This window comes from Coptis chinensis, chromosome 2, assembly GCF_015680905.1.
Source record: "Coptis chinensis isolate HL-2020 chromosome 2, ASM1568090v1, whole genome shotgun sequence".
Classification (NCBI taxonomy): Eukaryota; Viridiplantae; Streptophyta; class Magnoliopsida; order Ranunculales; family Ranunculaceae; genus Coptis; species Coptis chinensis.
The window spans coordinates 74280461-74299372 of NC_141457.1; the positions used below are offsets into that span (position 1 = coordinate 74280461).

Genomic DNA, 18912 nt, shown 5'->3' on the forward strand with positions numbered 1-18912 from the left:
ATAACATCAAAAAATGATGGAGGAAAGATCATTTCCATTTTACATAGTGTGACAGCAATCTGATGCTCAAGACGTTCCAACTCTGCAACCCATAATACTTTCGAACATAATTGCTTGTAGAAATTAGAGAGCTCAACAAGAACTAATGTAACTTCCTTAGGTAAGATTCCACGTATTGCAACTGGAAGAAGTTGCTGCATTAGAACATGCCAATCATGGCTTTTTAAGCCAGGTACTTTGCATTCTTTCACCTGAACACGACGCGAGATATTTGATGAAAAATTATCTGGAACTTTAATACCTTTCAAGAATTGACAAAGCTTTCTCTTCTCAGTCAAGGACAAGGTATAGGGCGCAGGGGGGATATAATATTTGTTACCCTCTTTAGCTATTGGATGAAGTGACTTTCGCATACCCATTAACACCAAATCTTGCCTTGACTTCAAGTTATCCTTTGATTTCTTCTCTAAATTCAGCAATGTCCCAAGCCAACTCTCACCGTTGTTCTTTTCAATGTGCATGGCATCTAGATTATGAAGTACACGAAGGTGTTTCCAATAAGGGAGATCAAAAAATGCACTGATCTTCTTCCAATTATGTGGCAGATAATTATCATCTCGACTTCTCTTACGCCTAACCTTATCACACTCCGCCTTTACCAAATGTGATTTGGTCGTACCCATCTAATTGAGCAAGAACACTACTTTCCAAGAAAGGGACTTGGGGCAACTCCCATTTCAGTATTGTTATCAAAAGAACTTTTATTCTTTCGATATCTATGATCAAGTGGCAAGAATTTACGGCTTCCCATATAACAAAACTTTTTCCCATTTTGCAACCATTTTGAGCAAGTCTCCTCATGGCATGAGGGACATGCAAGTTTTCCTTTAGTGCTCCATCCGGACAAATTAGCAAATCTTTGGGAAGTCATTAATAGTCCACAAGACGGTGCATGCATTTTAAAATTTTGTTTTGAAGAGGCATCATACGCCTCAACTCCCTTTTCCCACAACTCCTTTAACTCATCAATTAATGGCTGCAAGTGCATCGTCAATGTTATTTCCGGGACTACTAGGGCGGGGAATTAGCAATGCCATGATAAGAAAAAGGCGCTTCATACACATCCAAGGTGGCAGATTATACGGAATGCATACAACAGGCCAAGTGCTATGAATAGAACTAAGACTACCGAAAGGATTGAAACCATCACTAGCGATACCGAGTCTAACATTGCGAGATTCTAAACCAAATGAAGGATATCTTATGTCTAGACTTTTCCATTCCTCGGAATCAGCTGGATGCCTCAAAGCCCCATCTTTCGTACGATCATCTGCATGCCATCTCATATCTTTAGAAGTTTTTGAGCACATAAATAATCTTTGAAGTCTTGGCCTTATGGGAAAGTATCGCAAAACCTTAGCAGCCTTTTTCTTAGGTTTTGCAGATGAACTAAGTCCGTTCTCTGTACACTCCAATGAAGTCATGATCCATCTTGACTCACCACATATGTCACAGTTATCCTTGTCCATGACCGGTTTATTATCCTTCCAATACAACATACAATCATTTGGACATGCATCTATCTTAATGCACTCCATCCCAAGATCTCGAAGTTGTTTTTTTGATTCATAATGATTCTTGGGCATATTGATGTCATCTGGAAGTGAATCATTCAATACCTCAAGCAACACGTCGAACGAATGATTACTCCAGCCATTAAGACACTTTACATGAAGCAATCGTACTAGGAAAGACAATTTTGAACTCTTAGTACAACCCGGATACAAGGGTGTATCTGCTTCCTTCAACAACTTGTAAAACTTTTGTGCTTCTTCATTTGGCTCATCCGTACGAGTGTCGCTGGAACTAGACTCATTTGAATTCAGACCAGGTGGTATGTCATTGTCTATACCAACCATGTTCTGAAATCCTAATGCATCTTGCAACATTGCATGCATATCATCACCCTCATTGGACTCGATATTCACCTGCCCACTCTCCCCATGCTTTATCCAACGCACATAACTCCGTAGTATACCCCGATTCTTTATATGATGTTCCACTACATTTTTAGGCCATAGCAAAAGATTAAGGCATCTAACACATGGGCAGTAAATCTCACCACTGAGTTCCTCGACTCGATTATTCCAAGCAAACTCAATAAATTTCTCACAACCAAGTATATACCTACGACTACATTTTCCCACAGTCGGATCCATCCAACTTTTATCCATTAAGTAGCAAGTACCGAACAACAACTACATGAAAATAAATAAATAAGACAATAGCTTGTTCACCAAGAATATCATATCCTACATACATTAAGTAACAACAAAAAAAATACTTAGGCACAGGAAAATGATCAAACACAAGAACTCACAAAGATGGCAAGAACAGGACCACTACCTAATCAGCAAACCAAAACACTAGAAAAGGTTCTTATTATTACCTGTTCTAATTCCTTATATCCTCATCTCTTTAACCAAATCCCAAAACCTATTGAAAAGTTGGTTTCTACTAATAATCGATTTGAATAAAGAATATACTCAAAAATCTATTCAATGAACTGAAAAAGCCTCACAAATTCAATTATGTAAAGGCTTGGTACTTGTTATTTTTCTTTCTCAAGCGCTCGCATTCATGGCAAAGTGAGATCGGGGGTGAACTAATATCTAGGCGTCCTGGTACATACGTCATTTTCTAACAAACTAACAAATGACATCAGTTAAGCATGTGATAACCATAAACATACCTAAGTCCTAACCAATACTCAACTAAAGTGAGTGAGCACTAGAAGTAACGAGAAAGTAGATTTAACTATCATAACCCAAGAAGCTAGATTTCACACCACCAAACCAACAACCACAAAAGAAATCAGTCCACAATCATTCCATTTAGGACAAAATGACATTATGCTACTGAAATTTTCTAAATATGCCATCAACACCTAGACGCCTAGATGGTATAGTATAAAAATTATGCTAGACAACAAGCTACACAAATAACACAATGATATAAATTAGTTATGTAACTTACTCTAACAAAGAAACTAGCTGGATTCCTCTCTATTGTTCAGTGCCCAAACACACAACATTTGGATAATAGAATTTCAGTTGGACTCAAAACCAATTGAGGCCCCAAAAAAGGATTGAACGTCTATGAAGTTTGATAATAGGAAGCTTACCAGACAAGCTAGTTTAACATAGATACTCTATTTAAGGATAATAATCATAATATACAAGAGCCAAAAAGACTAAGATATTCTAGAGGTGATAGAAGTTCAGAATGCACCATCTCTGCCGAACCGGAACAATTGACGTTAGTACTAATAGTAAAGAAATTAAAGATAAAAACAATTCAACATTCGAGCCTTTTATAAAGCAACAAGTTATGAACTTTACCCTTTTATACGAAGAAAGCTAAAGCTTTAAACTTAAAAAGTAGCATTTTTTAACCAAAAAATAATATAGAAAGGATTGAAGGTTGTTTCTGGATGTACGAATTACGATAAGAAAAGGGATCGATATAAGATTGCAACTCCACTATTTTTTTCTACATAATTTAGATTCGAAATAGTGAATCACAAAGTATTGTGAAAAAAAATTAAACTATTATATTGAAGACCCAAAACATGGCGAAGAATTGTGAAAAAAACTATATTACCGAGAAACCAGCGAAGAAGGAAGCAGAAGTGAAGAAGGAGGCGGAAGCAACGAAGAAGGCGGCGGAAGCAGTGAAGGAGTGGTGGAAGTAATGACTCAAAACCTACTCGTGGAAGGAGTGGTGAAAGGCGGAAGTTTTGATTTTGGTGGAACGAGTGGTGGAAGGCGGACGTTCTTATTTTTCCAATTCTTATATATTTTTTTTTTTGCTAATATTTCCAATTCTTATCTGAGAAGTTTCGCGGGTTCAATTTTTTCACCAAAACAAATGGAGGGAAAGAATAAAACAGACGCAGGCCGCATGTGTTTTCATAAGTTTTTTTTTCAGGAAATAACTAAGAAGCTTCTTGCCACAATCGTTGCAAAATACCCACTTCACGCCGGCGGCCAAAACCTACTCGTGACAATAAGAATGACTAAAAGCCACGGCCAGTTTGAAATAGTTGCAAGAAATAAACTTGTTGTCACGGAAAGACACAGGCGAGGCAAAAGGTAACTTCTTGTCACCAATTCTGTTAGTCGTGGCAACAAGTAGGAAATAGCCACCAAACCATTGGCCGCTGCAAAAAGTCCGACGCAAAAAGTCACTTTTTTAGTAGTGATGCATTGCTAGTGAGAGGTATAGTTAATTTAGAGCATGAATAAGGAAACAATAGTTTTATTTCTTAGTCGTTGTAGTATAGATGAAGTTTATGAGTACCTTCACTGGAAAACTCTCACGAGACTATAACTCGTCCACTAGGGAATTCCTAGTGGTTTAAGGCCTTGTTGCATATGGTCAATGCAATCGCACTCAAGTAAAACGAGTAGATAGAACTCCATTTTTGGTCACTTATTCTAATTTCTCATCTTTGCTTAAGGACAAGCAAAATGCTGTTTGGGGGTGGTTTGATAAGAGCCCAAAACTGTAGTTTTAACCCTGTAACAGTCATACTTTTAGACCAATTATGTGAGTAATAATTAAGAGTTAACACTGATCACGTGTTTTTATACATTTCAGGCTTCAAAGTCCATTATGTGCAGAAATGTGCCACTTTAGCGAGATAAAGGAGCAAAGGTCGGTTACTAAGGAGTTCCGTGATTAAAGGCCAAGATTCAAGAAGACAAAGTCTTTCTAAAGCCCGGTCAAAGCTGAAAAGTCAAAGTCAACACGGGCAGAAACAACACACAAAGTCAGCAAAACTTCCGAAGACCGTATCTTTGGACTTAGACCTCGGAATGGGGCCTATCTTATGTCAAAACGACCGTCTCGGAAAGAGCTTTCCAATGGTCTAAGCCTTGATCCAATCAGAGGAGCAGAAGTGGACAAAAAGTCTATTGAAGCCAACTGCAGCTGAAGAGGCCTTTTTGGACTGAAAGAATTGGGTTTTGGGCCTGATTCTCTGGCCCAAAACATGGCTCCAAGCCTATGCACGATTTTTGGATCTGAACATATAAAAACCAAAGCTTAACTCTTTGTTAATGGTAGATAGTTAGACCTAGATTAGAATTAGATTAGTTAGCATCCATTAATGAGTTTTAGAACTTAGTTTTAGAATTTCATTTCTTGTTTTAGATTAATTGCTTGAATCATTGAATATCATTAATTAGATAAATAAAATAGTTATTATTCTTGTCATTTCGATTTTTGTTATTTCAATCTATTAGATCTAGTTTTAATTCTTGTTGATTATCATTTCGTAGTTTAAGTAGATTGAAGCATGGTTAGTTAAATTAGTTAAGTTAGAATTTTAATATGATGTGTAGTTATAATTCAATGGGAAATGATGGGTTGATGACTCAAGGCTAAAACCTCCATTAGAGGGGTTGATGAAACTTTGATGAAAACTTAGTGGTTTAGTGTAGAAGCGTTGTAGAATCTATTCCACTCTAGAAGGTCGTGATTCGCCATGAGAATGGGTGGGCGACCTCACATGCTAGTTAGTATTTGGTAGAAATGTCATGAACACTAGGGATTAGAACTCGAAATTCTTGCCGTAAGAACGTAAGAATCGAGATACAAGAATCTATGCTAGGTTATCAAGTTGGATTGGAGGTGGATTCAATTCCCGTCTAATCCTTTATCTAGATTCAAAAACAATCATATGTCCATAGCATTCGTAGTTTAAATTCAAATAATCAATTTCATATTGTATCGTAGTATAACACCCTTCGTAAAGCTCTCATTAGACTTAAGACCGATTAATTAGAATAGAAAACATTCCATGTTAGAGAACTAGGAGTGGAACGAATTTGTTACTCCACTCTATTTCGATAGAATTGAGAGTAGAGACTTTGATAAACATATAGGCTCATAAGATAGTTTTAGTTTACTTACGTTTTGAGTTCATCGTTCATTTCGTAGGTAAACTATCATTTTTTATGGTTATCATGACGCTTCATCAAGAACACGTGATTGTCTTCTTACCTACAATGAACTCTTATGAGATATGCTTTATCCATTATAATTGGAAAAAAAAAAGTGAATTTAAAGGAGAACTGCAGAACAAATCCAAGAAGAGTCAGTAGACACCCATCCAATCTTATATGCAAAATAACACGGTGGAGTATTAAGAACTGCATGAAAGCAACTAGTAACCAGAAATTAAAATAACAGGACTCTTAACTATACATGCCTTTTATTGTCAGCGGTTCACATTATCACATAACAGTACACCACAGGTCACTGCCGACTTTCATTTTGAATTTAATAAAGCAATGAAAACATATACCTAGCATGGATGCTTAAAACACAAACAATTAGTGAAACATAAAGATATTATGTGAACAACCAGGAGTTTCCTCCCTCGTCTTCAATTGCATAGTCACCCCTCATTATAGAAAGTAATTGATATGAGCAGAAATGAGAATACTCCGTGCATATACAATACACCACAGCCCACAACAACATCTCACATAACCCACCGCCAGGAACACAAAAAACCTCATATGTTACTTTAAAAAAAGGAACGCTCCACTAACCAACCATAAAGCATATTTATAAGGTACTAGTATAAAATGCTAGGCCGAAAGGTAGCAAAACTTTAGATTTATTAGAAGAATATAAGTTAATATAATATCTTAGTCTTAGCAGCTAAGTAATATGTCTCAGGAACAGTAGACTGCTAGTCCTATTTGGGCATATCCCCTAACCAGTTATATCATATCCAGGCCAACATTGACGCGAAATTGTAAATCAAGGAATGTAAACAAAGAGATGGCACTTTCACCCTACTAGCACTCTCACCACTATACATCACGGGTAATGATTAATTCTTTTTGCTTGATTAAGGAAAGTAAACAAAGCTAAACATTCGCCAAGAATAACAATAAAGTAAGAAAAAGGTTAAGTCTATAAAGTTTCTCTACAGCGCTACAACAAACTAGCCAATATGCATTAAGTAACCTTTTAAAAACATAGAGAAAAACATACTTAATGAGTTATATATAATGTGGAGATCTTGTTCTTTTGTTCTACTGACCCAGGCATATAAAACTATCTTTGGGAGGCCTGCCACCTTATGCAAATGATTAGAATCCTGGTCCAGATGTACATGATTTGTCCCCTAATGCAAATATGCAGGACAGTGTGCTAAATCGTGAAGGTATGCCTCCCGATGCTGCACATTTCAACCATTCAGACATGGGAAACAATGTGCCAAATGCTGGAGATTTTAACAACATGAATACGGGAGGTATGCCATATGGAGATGCTGGGCCAAATGCTGGATATGCCAACGGTTTTCCTGCTGTAGGATACACGGATGCTTCTAAGTCCTAACAGAGCAACAGTGGAGGTCCTAGCCCTGATTTGAAGAGAAGGTACCAAAACAACTAATCACCTAACACATTAGGGGACATGCCAAGACCAAAGTAAATAATTACCTAACTACAACTGGTCCTCATAAGGTGTCTTTAAATAAATTTGGAAGCAAAAAAAGTTATTGATATAAGTTTGATATTAAGTTTAGTCATAAGGGTCGTAATGGCCAGGAACCTTTGGAAGAACTAGACCACATTATGCGAAAATGGATTACTGTAAAATAGCAAGAACTATGCATTTTCCTAACACCATCCTACTACTTTTGACCAAGTTCTGGCTTTGGAATAAATTCGTCAACATCTACAGGTGGTAGTTCGCTAGTTTGACTGCTGAATCAACATGCTAATGCTTTTCTGTGTTGTTTTGTTATTTTTTCATTACTTGATTCAACAATGCAACTTCAACAAGACTTGTCCTCTCTCCAGTCTGAGTTGGACAGGATTCTTTACTTCCTAAAGATTGCAGACCCAACAGGGGAAGCTGCTAAAAAAAGAGACTTGAACGTAAAAACATCTGTGTTAAATGAAGTTGAGGTAGCCACTTCTGGCATCACTAAACTCTTTCCAAGAGAACGAAACAAAAAATCTGGTTCAGGAAAGCTCACAGATGACTCCACCTGTCAAGAAGGTACTCATGAGGGCACCACCCAAGCTGTTACAGTTGCTGAAGTTGAAAACAATGTTACTGATTCAATTGAAAGCAAAGGTCCTGCTTACACTGTAGAAAACCTCAATGGCTCGGGGATATCCATGACACTCAGAAGAAAGAAATCAAACAAGAAGCAGCGCCTTCAAATGTGGACAATTCAGATCAGTTTGTGGACTACAAAGACAGGAAGGATGCTTTGGGTTCTACCGTCTCTATACAAGTGGAATCAGGGATTGAAGCTGCAGCTCCTGGTCTATGCATGTCTTTGTCTACGGACAATGGAAATAATATGCATTTCACTAGGGACATTGACACCTATGCATGGATGTAACGTCTGACGTACTATATTCCATTTTGGCCCACAAAATGTTCCCTTTGACGGGGCAATGCAGCTTTCTAGGTTTTCACACCATCTACATTTGAGGTGGCAGGAGCGTACACTTTTTCTTAACTAAACAATAATGCATTTATAGACAGGTCACTTCGGCTTTTCAAGCCAAATGGACTTCCTTGCGAACAAAATTTCAAAGATTGAGCAAATCCCCCAAACTTTCACGATATATGATAAGTTTCAAAGATGGACATTCAAAATGTATGTGTGTTCACTGTATGTACCTACATTTCCCAAGGTACTACACTCAATACCTTACATGATAAATGAGTCGCAGAAGAATGGAGGATGGATGTCAGGCTTAGGAAAACGCCTAGTTGCAAGCCAGAGATAAACATTGATAAATTTGGATTCAAGATAGGCCATTGATAAGTTTATTCCAAATAATTGGATCACAGCCATATCACTAATGATGTATGACTAATACCTCTACACAAAACAACTAGTACTAACTAAATTTGGAGCAGATATAATAGACTGAACAAGTTAAAGGAACTTGAAGGATGTCAAAACATGACTGAGTATAACTAATTCAGCAAGAACTACCACATAGCACAATGTATTATTCATGTGTGCACCCAACAAATAGTTTATTTCCATTTTCTAAACAATAAAACCTAGTCGATATATAGTCCAAACTCCAAACATATAATAGTATTATTTCTTCTTCCATATGAGACATAATATAAACAATAGAAGAAACAAATAGTAGTGTTGAGATCAGCTTTGCTGACTCTATACTAAAATCGTGTAGGCTATATAGCACGATATATATAAAGAAATGTTGCACTAAGTCACCTTTCATTACCTGTGGAGAAGTATTTTCGAACTGTGGTGCATAACTCTCTAACTTTTCCTCAAGAATTTTACGTGCCCTCGTCTCTTCATCAAGACGTTGCATCACTAGCTTGACATTTTCATCTGTAATTTCATGTTTTCTCTTTTCTTCTTCAACAATTTTGATGTAAGGAGCGGAGGCATGTACAACAGTCTTTGTAACACCAGTTCCTAGTCCTCGAACGTGACCCTTGCCATCACGACCAATGACCTAACCAGAAAACAAAATGATTACATTCAACAAAGGACGACATTTAACACATACATCAACTGAAAAGTTTTAGAGTATACTAGATAGATGCCTGCTCTAACATGACCATTATCTAAATATATATACCTTTGCCACAGGATCATTATCCAAATCTTTCTCTCCCAAGTAGGGGTCAAGGCTCACAAGCCGCTTGATTTCATCCTAGAAACAAAATTTACAGTCATATACACAAATTTTTCCACCATGAAATTAAGAGCTAAAGTTAAAGAATAAGAATTCCAATTACCAGACTTGGTCTCAATTCAAGAAAAGGACATGATCCGTCCTTACTTGTATGTGTGGTCACAAACACATGCGTTCTTGCGACTGTACCATCTGGGATTTCCTTAATCTAACAATATTCTGGTAAATCCAGAAGTTGTTAGTAACAATAGAAAATACCAGTTCCTCTTCGATTCTAGCACATGTAAGTCTACCAGATGTGTGTGGCAATTTCATGTGCTCCCTAGATAATTTGCCCTTTTCTCGCTTAATTTTCTCTTCATTAGTTGAGCAAATTTCTATAAAGCTTTCCCAATCTTCTTTTTTTGTACGCTTTGGTATGTTTTCCATACGCTCAGAATTGGTTGAATATCAATCATAAACCTTGCGAAGTCTATGTTTCCAACTTTTCCAAGATATGTTGGCTTTTAGCAAAACACCAACTCAGTGAGTAGGTGAAAGATCATAAACATCCTTCAATATAAAACAAGAAAAGATAAAAATAGCTTAAAACTTGTTAACAAAAGAGAGGACTAAACTCTTGAAATTAGGCAAAAAAAGATAGAAACACTTAGAATTTTCAGGTGGTATTACAAATTGCTAAGACTAAATGCTAAAACCAACACTTCGAATTTTCAACAGCGAACCAACACTTAGAATTACAAGAGGAAGTGGGTAAGGTGGATACATTCTATGGGAATATGGCTTCAAGCGCTTTATAGTCTTCCAAGCATTTTCAAGTGTCTTTGCTTCACGGCGGGAATATAGCTCTTAACATGCTTAGGAGACCTGAGTCGTCCCAAGAAAGTGAAGGGCCCCTAGACAAGTTCAGTACTCGCTCTGTCAGGGAAATGAAGTTCAAAAATAGAGGACAAAAATTTATTACTCTCCCTCAGATGGAAACAATGGAGAATATAGCAAGTAGTAGCTACTCATTCATTGAATGGAGATACAGTTAAAGTGGCTAATGTAAGAAGACAAGGTTAGAAGAAACAGTGCAATCTTAACTTTTTCCGCTCTTTATCAACTCATTTCGTTCTATATATAATGGGGTACTTGCTTTCTAAGTGAAGAAACAAATCATTTGTCTTTGGCCAAATAGCTTTTTTTCTTCTTTGTCCGAAAATTAGATATTCTTTAAAGTTCGACTTAGAACTCAAAAAATACTTGCCAACAATCTGATTGCACTTCACAAAAATGCGATCAGTAGTTTGGTTTTCAAACTTCTCTTCATTTTTTTCATTCTATAGTCTGTGACAAATACCTTAGCTCAAACCAAAACTTGCTCGGAAGTGGGAGGCGCTTCTTTCCTTCAAAGCCAAAATCCTAAAAGACACAACAAGTGTTCTCTCGTCATGGGTTGGTGATTGATTGTTGTGCAGGAGATTGGGAGGGCATTGAGTGTAATCCCAAGACAGGAGAATAGTAGTGTTACAGTTACAAGTACCCTCAGATAGGAGCGATTGCCCTTTACATGAAGGGCACATTGTCACCTTTACTAGGTGAACTTCAGTTCCTGGAGGCATTAGTCATAAGTGGAATGAAACAAATTGGAGGAAGCATTCTTGAGACTTTGTCAAAGCTAGTCCACCTCACTCAACTTGTCCTTGAGGACAACATTCTTGAAGGATCCATACCTTCAAGTCTAGGTCAGTTGGCTTCAGTTAAAACCCTCTCATTAGGTGGTAACCATTTGAAAGGATATATTCCTTCAAGTTTAGGGAACCTACACAATCTCTTCCAGCTAAACTTAGCCAGAAACTCCCTTATAGGTCGAATTCCAGCTATCTTTGGCAACTTCCATTATTCGCAGTCTTTTGATATTAGCTACAACCTGTTATCAGGCTTTATACCAGATTTTGTAGGCAAGTTTCAGAACTTGACATTTATTGATCTCTCAAATAACCAATTTTCAGGATAGATACCGAGTTCACTATGAAGCCATAACCAACTAACCAAAAAGTTAAGAAAATTTGACTAATGAGACGTTGTGTGTTTCGCAATTATAAACCACCAAAAATTTCAGGGCTTCAGCGTATGTTGATACACAATTATTCGATAACCCATATCACAGAACACTCCAACTAGACTTCGATCCTTGAGCGGTTTTTATTTTCTTCACTCTTAGTGTAGTCTAGCTTGCCTAGTATTTTCTCGAATCCTAGTATCCATCAGATAGTGTTCATGGGTAAGGCTATATATGAAATAACCTTCATTCAAAATGATGATGCTAAGGAGGGAGTACACAAGCAGAAGGAAATAAAGGTCAGTAAATGGGAAAATAGAGAAACGGTGGTTCAAAATCTAAACACTAATGGGAAGTTACAAGGATCAGTGAGGGGATGGGCTACAGCACTACGCAACGACACAGGTGAGGTTATAGTAGCCAACAATGGCTTGTCAGTTGAACTGCGAGCAGTGGCACATGGTATGGGCATGGCATTGAGACATGGCAACAAGGAAATTATAGTATAAACTGATTCCTTGGCAGTAGATGTATTCAACACAAAGAAGAATGTGTTTAGAAATGTACTTAGAGGGGAAAAAAAATAAAAATAAAATAAGAGTATAATGCACTTACTGTTACTCTCTTAAAAACGTGTTTCTTGATATCATCTGGCATAGTAGGCCAGTCACCATAAGTAAGTGCACAATACATTCTAGCCATTTTGCCTATAAAGGTGACAAATTGAGTAGAACCATAACCAACAGGTAGCCCATTATAATTGAACCGAACTTGCTTCTTTGGACCTAAAGATTTCGATATATTAGATTACACAACAAAGCAAAAACAATAACAACTAAACATTTATGAAAAAAATCAATATCATAAAGTCACCTGTATGTTGTTCCTCGCTTTCATGTTGTTCCTCGGTTTCTTCGGAGTCACTAGATTCAAAGTCAAGTTGATAGTCACTAGGTTGATCAGATCCGGTTTGCGACATAACTGATTCAAATCTAAATAATGAGTTCACCAAATTCTAAACATAATGTAAGTAATGAATTCACCAAACTCAAACTGATTTCAAACAAGAACATCATACCATTCAAGATTAGATATATTCAAAAAGCTCGACTTATGCAAAATAGAAATAAAATGCAATATATAAGTGTCACACCAAATCAGCAGACACAAAATAATTAAAACAAAATGCAATATCCAAATCAATAGACACACGCCAAAAAAGAGTTACAATTGTGTGCACTAATCTAATTTCACTTTACTATCCACTAAACTTCAACACCATTAATATCACCCATTAAAGCAGATGCTAAACCATCTGAGTTTGCCATTGCTTCAAAGACTAAAGGGTCTTCATAAACATCCACATCATGGTTCAATCTCTTAGGAGCATGGAAGACGACATGCCAATTATCTCTACTAAGATCCTTGCAATAGAAAACTTGAGCGGCTTCAGAAGCAAGAATGAATGGTTCATCATCCTCATTCGTATTTCTTTGGCACCTTCTCAAATTAACATATACCAGATTTGTATATGGATCAACAACGCATCCATTTCTTTTATCTTCAATACGCACCCAATCACAAAAGAACACTACTTGTTTAAACTTATGGTAATCTAGCTCAAGTATCTGCCTAATGATTCAATAATAAGTGGCTTCATCTTCCACTAAATTTTTGTCTTTGGCACTTGCTCTGAAATTAGTAAAAGCCTTCATTGAGACACCACTATTTTGGGTTGTTGAGTTAAACCACGAATCATGCATTACAAAAACATATCCATTTATTGCGTAGGAATTATATGACTTTGCAATAAAGGATGGCCCATCGGCAAGCATCTTGAATTTAGATTCTTTTTCTTTCTCAAGTTGTTTCCTTAGCCAAGGAATATACTCCATCTCCTTTTCTGATGATACAATGACCCTACGACTTTTACCCCTAGATTTGAAGCTTGGGAGGTATGTCCCATACTTCCTGTAATTGTAAACAATGTACATTTATTATTAAAAATGTAGAGAGACATAATAAATGAAACGGAACACAGGCGGTATCTAATTTTACCTTTCCCACTCAACATTTTTACTTGACTTTCTCAAAACCCATTTGCATGCTTGTTGGTATTGCAAACTCGGAAGCAAGTAGTCCTTCCCCTTTTTATCAATAGGGTAGCCACACTCAGTTTTATCATCCAAGGAAGTCTTTTCTTCTTGCTTATGTATTTCTCTTTTGCTTGACGGGATATATTCCATGCAGTATTTCATTGCTTCATCCATAAGGTATTGTTCGGCAATACACCTTTCTGGAAATTTTGGGTTCCCTATGTACGATTTGTATGTTTTCATCATCACGTGGTGTGTAATTAATCAATGTAAATATACACAAAAAACTAATGAGTAACATAATTAGTTTCAGAAGTAACACTGACCTCTCACATGGATACATCCAACGATATCTAACTGGTCCGCAAATTTGAGCCTCTTCCGCCAAATGCAAAACAAGGTGTGTCATGGACACAAAAAAAGATGGCGGGAAATACTTTTCAAACACACATAGTGACTCCACAACACGCTGTCCCATTTTTTCAAGTTCAGCACGACAAATAACCTTAAAACACAAGACATTAAAGAACAAAGAAAATTGTCAAATAGCTGCACGCAACGGCTTATGTTTCTTGAACGCATGCATCAACAACACCGGCAATAGGTGCTGTAACAGGATGTGATAATCATGTGACTTTAGACTCTTCAATTGAAAATCATCCACGTTCACATTATGTTTCCAATTTGCACTATATCCGATTGGAACCTTCAATTGGTGCAAAGTTCTACAAATCAAGGACCTCTCAGAACGGGAAAGACAATAAGGAGCCTTAGCATACGATAACCTCCCATTAATTTTCACAGGCCACAACTTCTTTTTGATCTTCATAGCCTTTAGATCTTTATGTGCTGCCATACCATCCTTCGACTTACTAGTGTTCATGATTAAAGAGAAGAGATTATCTGCAACATTTTTTTCAACGTGCATCATGTCTACATTATGTGGAATAGGAAGATGCTCTAGTAAATGTGAGAAGAGTATTAGTATATGCAAAATATAATTACAATACTAGTAACTAGTAGCAGGACATGCTTGAGATAAAAAACTGGTCAACTAGTTTTGCTGCAACCATTTACTTTAATATCAAAAGAGTATAATACAGAAACAAGAAGGGTGAGGCCTAAAGACAGAGACTTGGCATTGCTACCCTAAAAACCTACAAGTCTGATCAACTGCCAATGGGTGAGGCCAACAATAAGGAAATGGATATGGAGGTACTACCAGAAAATCCAAAGGGAAGGTGATATTTTCTTTTTTTAGTGGCAGCAAGAAGTCTAAGGATGGTACCGACAACAAGAAAAAGCCTAAAAACAGGAAGAAGTTCAAGGATATGGTGGCAGCAAGAAGTTTATGGATGTGGTCAACAATAAATTATAGTGCTATTACTTAGAACATTGAAAAGAAAGGGTAATGAATACATCCCAGTAATCCAGTTTAAAGAAGATGGAATCCTTCAACCAACCAGTCAAATTAACCTCATTTGAACCCCTCTTCCTCTTTTTACCATTCACCTTACCGTATACATAAGGAATTTTGCTCATTTTCTGCTTCACTACTGAACCAACCAAACGGTGAGGATGCTCTCCATGTTCTTCCTTCCTATTAAATTGGGATTTCTGTGTTCTGAAAGGATGGTTTTTGTTTTTCAGAAATTTCCTACACCCCATGTAAGAAAATTTCTTCCCATTTGTTAACCATTTCGACTCTATCCCTTCACTACAAACTGGGCAAGCGTACCTTCCTCCTGTTCTACGTCCTGAAACATGACCATATGCTGGAAGATCATGAATAGTCCACAATAAAATTGCTCTCATGTTGAAAGTTTTCTTACTGCAAGAATCATAAGTTTCAGCCCCCTTGGACCATAAGTTTCTGAGTTCTTCAATAAGCGGCTGCAAATAAACATCAATTTCATCTCCTAGATTACTTGGAATCAATAGTGTTAACATTACAAACTCTTTACGCATGCACAAAGATGGAGGAAGATTGTACGGGACGATCATTACAGGCCAACAACTATGAATGCTATTGTTGTTACCAAATAGATTAAATCCATCTGTTGCAAGTCCTAATCGAACATTACGTGGGTCAGCAGCGAAATTGCTCCACCGATAATTAACAGACTTCCAACAAGAAGAATCTACTAGGTGCCGCATATGACTTTGGTTTGGAACTGATTTTGCATGTCATGTCATATTCTCAGCAAGCCACGGCACACTATACATCTTCTGCAACCTTTCTGTTAAAGGAAAATATCTTAGCTTCTTCATTGGCAAAGGTTTAGCCCTTGGCTTGGATTCATCAGCTGGCTTCCATCTGCTCGCACCACATGTGGGACAACTAACTCTATTTTCATTATCCTTCCCCCAGTATAAAATACAATCATTTGGACATGCATGGATAACCTCACACTTCATAATGTAATGCCTTTATCATACTTTTTAGCACTATCCGTTTTAATGACCAATGTACTCTTATCCGCGAGAATCCTCTTTAAGAATCCCGAATCGCGTGTGAAACTATTATTGGACCACCAATGTCTAGACTTCATCCCCAATAGCTCAATTGTCGCTGACAACTTTGAATGTTCACCTTCACACAAAGGATACAAGGGTTGTAATGCATCTTCCATCAATTTCTTGTACCGAACATCCTCATGTATATTGATTTGAATATCATATAGCGAAATATCACCATCAGGAGCATCATCTTCATCTTGATTCTCATCCACCTCATCCAAACATGCATCCAAATCATTAGGGTGACTATGCCCAAATGTATTGTTCACCATCGCCACCATTCTTGGAAGCATCTCTTCATTACCGACACAAGTCGAGGTACTAGCAACACTAGTATTGACATTTTTCTGGAAGAACGCTCTCCATGTTGAACCCATGATGTGTAAGAGCTTGTTATACCCTTACGAATCAAATGGTAAAAAATATCTTCAGCTGATCTCTTCTCTTGGTTACCGCAGTTAACACAAGGACAGCAGTACCAGTCAATTTTTTTCCCCAAACTATTTTGGGTAAATTTAATGAATGAACGAGCACCTTCAATGTATTCCGTAGATAACGTTGGTGCCTTCATCCATGCCTTGCTTGGCACTTTCGTAGACATATTTTACAACAACAAAAAATCAGTACAAATGCCACTTGCATATCAAATAAAGTGTCATACTAACTAACTAATACGACTTGCAGCACACACGCAAAAATGAGTAATATTACATCACCAAAAACATACTAATTAAATTAAACTTGTGGTAGTGGTAGTGGTAGTGGTAGTGGTAGTGGTAGTGAAAGCCAAATTTCATGAGTCGATATGCAACTAATTTTTTTTACTATGTTTATGGCACCAACCAGTACTCTAAATTCGTAGTTCTTCCCCTACATTAGACAATCACCACACGAATAACATTTTCGACAAACCAACACCCTCACCATGTTGAACAAAACATAGTTTATAAAAAAAATCGTTAGAATTGATGGACAACACCCTCAACACGACAAACCAACATCTTCACCAAGAAGTGCATCCAATTAAAGGATGAAAACTTCCATTACTCAGTAAAACGAATGGTGAAAACTCACAATTTTAACAACAATAATTTACTCAAATTTTTTGATAAAGCAATAAAAAGTCACAACGCTATACAATATTAATTCGCAGTAACAATAGCATATCAATAACAACGATAATGATATGTGTTTCATTTCTTAAAACAAAAAAGTCTTTTTAAACAAAGAAAAAAAAACACAAACCTTTAGGAGATGCAAACTAACTAAAATTAGATCAAAACTAGCTGTAGTAGTGTATATGCAAAACGACCAATTTAAAAAGTTAGAGTTTTGACGCAACCCATTACAAGAATGGGAAAAAAAAACAAGGGTTATGATACCTAGATAACTAGATAACTAGAGTAGTAGACCGTATCTTCTCCATCAATCTCTCCCTTATTGAATTAACAAGCCACAATAATGTTTGGTATTCCTCCTTATAATTCGTCCACTAATAGCAATGGCCCTAGTAAGTTTCTTGTATATTCATTATGTTTCTTTCTTAGCTTGTGTTACTTTGTTTCTTAATATTGTGCATGCACGTATTAGGTTCAACTTCATAATGCCTAGTTTTATTTCTTTATGTGTATTTTTGCATACGTTATTTTGACAGTAGTGTTGGCGCAATCATCGCCAACTACCGGTGACATTGTTTTTCAATATCCTACTGCACCGTCAATTAACCAATTAAGTTAATGCCATTCCAGCCAACACCTATATATTAATTTATTTTGTTTTTCCCCTCTATTCAGACTGAGAATATATATTTACTTGTAGCACATAACTTTATTTAAACATGTAGTACGGTCGTGCATTGTGTCACATAATAAGTTCATTAATTTTGTATTGTACTTAGATTGTTATTTCACAATCATATCGTTGGTGTTACAGTACATGGAAAAATATATGGCTTTCTATTCATTGAATCCAAAAATAAAACTTTACTGTGTCACACCTAATAGTTCAGAATATGAATTTCATATTATAGTTATATATTTTACCATTGTTAGATGTAAATTAGAAGAGTCCAGTGAGTTTTAGAGATTGGGCGGATTATGACTTTCAAAGGGTAGAACACATACTTGAAAACTGACTTCACGGCTTGCAAGGCGACTAGGCAAGGCTGTCCAATTGCTTATTTACAAGCTCAAACTCAAGTTCCTAGGTAACATGGGACTATCTTACACCTCTTAAAGTCTCGATGTCTCACATGGAAAGTTTGCTAATGCCAATGCCAATGTGTAATATACTCCTCCTTAATGCCAGGGTAGGAGGCATTCGGCCCTCCCCCTCCACGTGAGGCTAGAGCAACCATTGCAAACGCCAATTCAATTGTTTTTCTTTTTTGACCCAACCATCTCTTGTTCACCTGCTCCGATACCATGTGAACAAACACATGGGTAAAACTCATCCTTGAAAACCGGCTTGCAAGGTGAGGGTGCCCAAGTGTTTACTTTCATGCCCAAACTCAAGTTCC

General features: G+C 36.9%; 2 protein-coding genes across 2 annotated transcripts; both read right to left on the reverse strand.

Annotated features, from left to right (window-relative positions):
• Positions 1–1025: 1025 nt before the first annotated feature.
• LOC147517766 (uncharacterized) lies at positions 1026–2234 on the reverse strand. The gene has a single exon (XM_086593697.1). It carries the CDS (start codon positions 2232–2234, stop codon positions 1026–1028), a length of 1209 nt encoding a protein of 402 aa, XP_086449823.1.
• A 6698-nt stretch (positions 2235–8932) lies between these two features.
• On the reverse strand, positions 8933–12757 carry LOC147517767 (uncharacterized). Its single transcript, XM_086593698.1, has 6 exons — positions 12652–12757; positions 12394–12563; positions 9838–9942; positions 9678–9752; positions 9312–9551; positions 8933–8980 (listed from the first exon to the last, which is right to left on the reverse strand). Exons 1-6 carry the CDS (start codon positions 12755–12757, stop codon positions 8933–8935), a joined length of 744 nt encoding a protein of 247 aa, XP_086449824.1.
• Between the last annotated feature and the right edge of the window lie 6155 nt (positions 12758–18912).

Bases quoted from the DNA above. Each gene is read 5' to 3' on its own strand.
- LOC147517766 (XM_086593697.1), bottom strand. From the start codon at position 2,234: ATGGATAAAAGTTGGATGGATCCGACTGTGGGAAAATGTAGTCGTAGG.
- LOC147517767 (XM_086593698.1), bottom strand. From the start codon at position 12,757: ATGTCGCAAACCGGATCTGATCAACCTAGTGACTATCAACTTGACTTT. The intron at 12,564-12,651 runs GTGACTTTATGA...CGAAATCTTTAG, and splicing joins AAGCGAGGAACAACATACAG to GTCCAAAGAAGCAAGTTCGG. The intron at 9,753-9,837 runs GTAATTGGAATT...TTTTGTTTCTAG, and splicing joins TTGAATTGAGACCAAGTCTG to GATGAAATCAAGCGGCTTGT.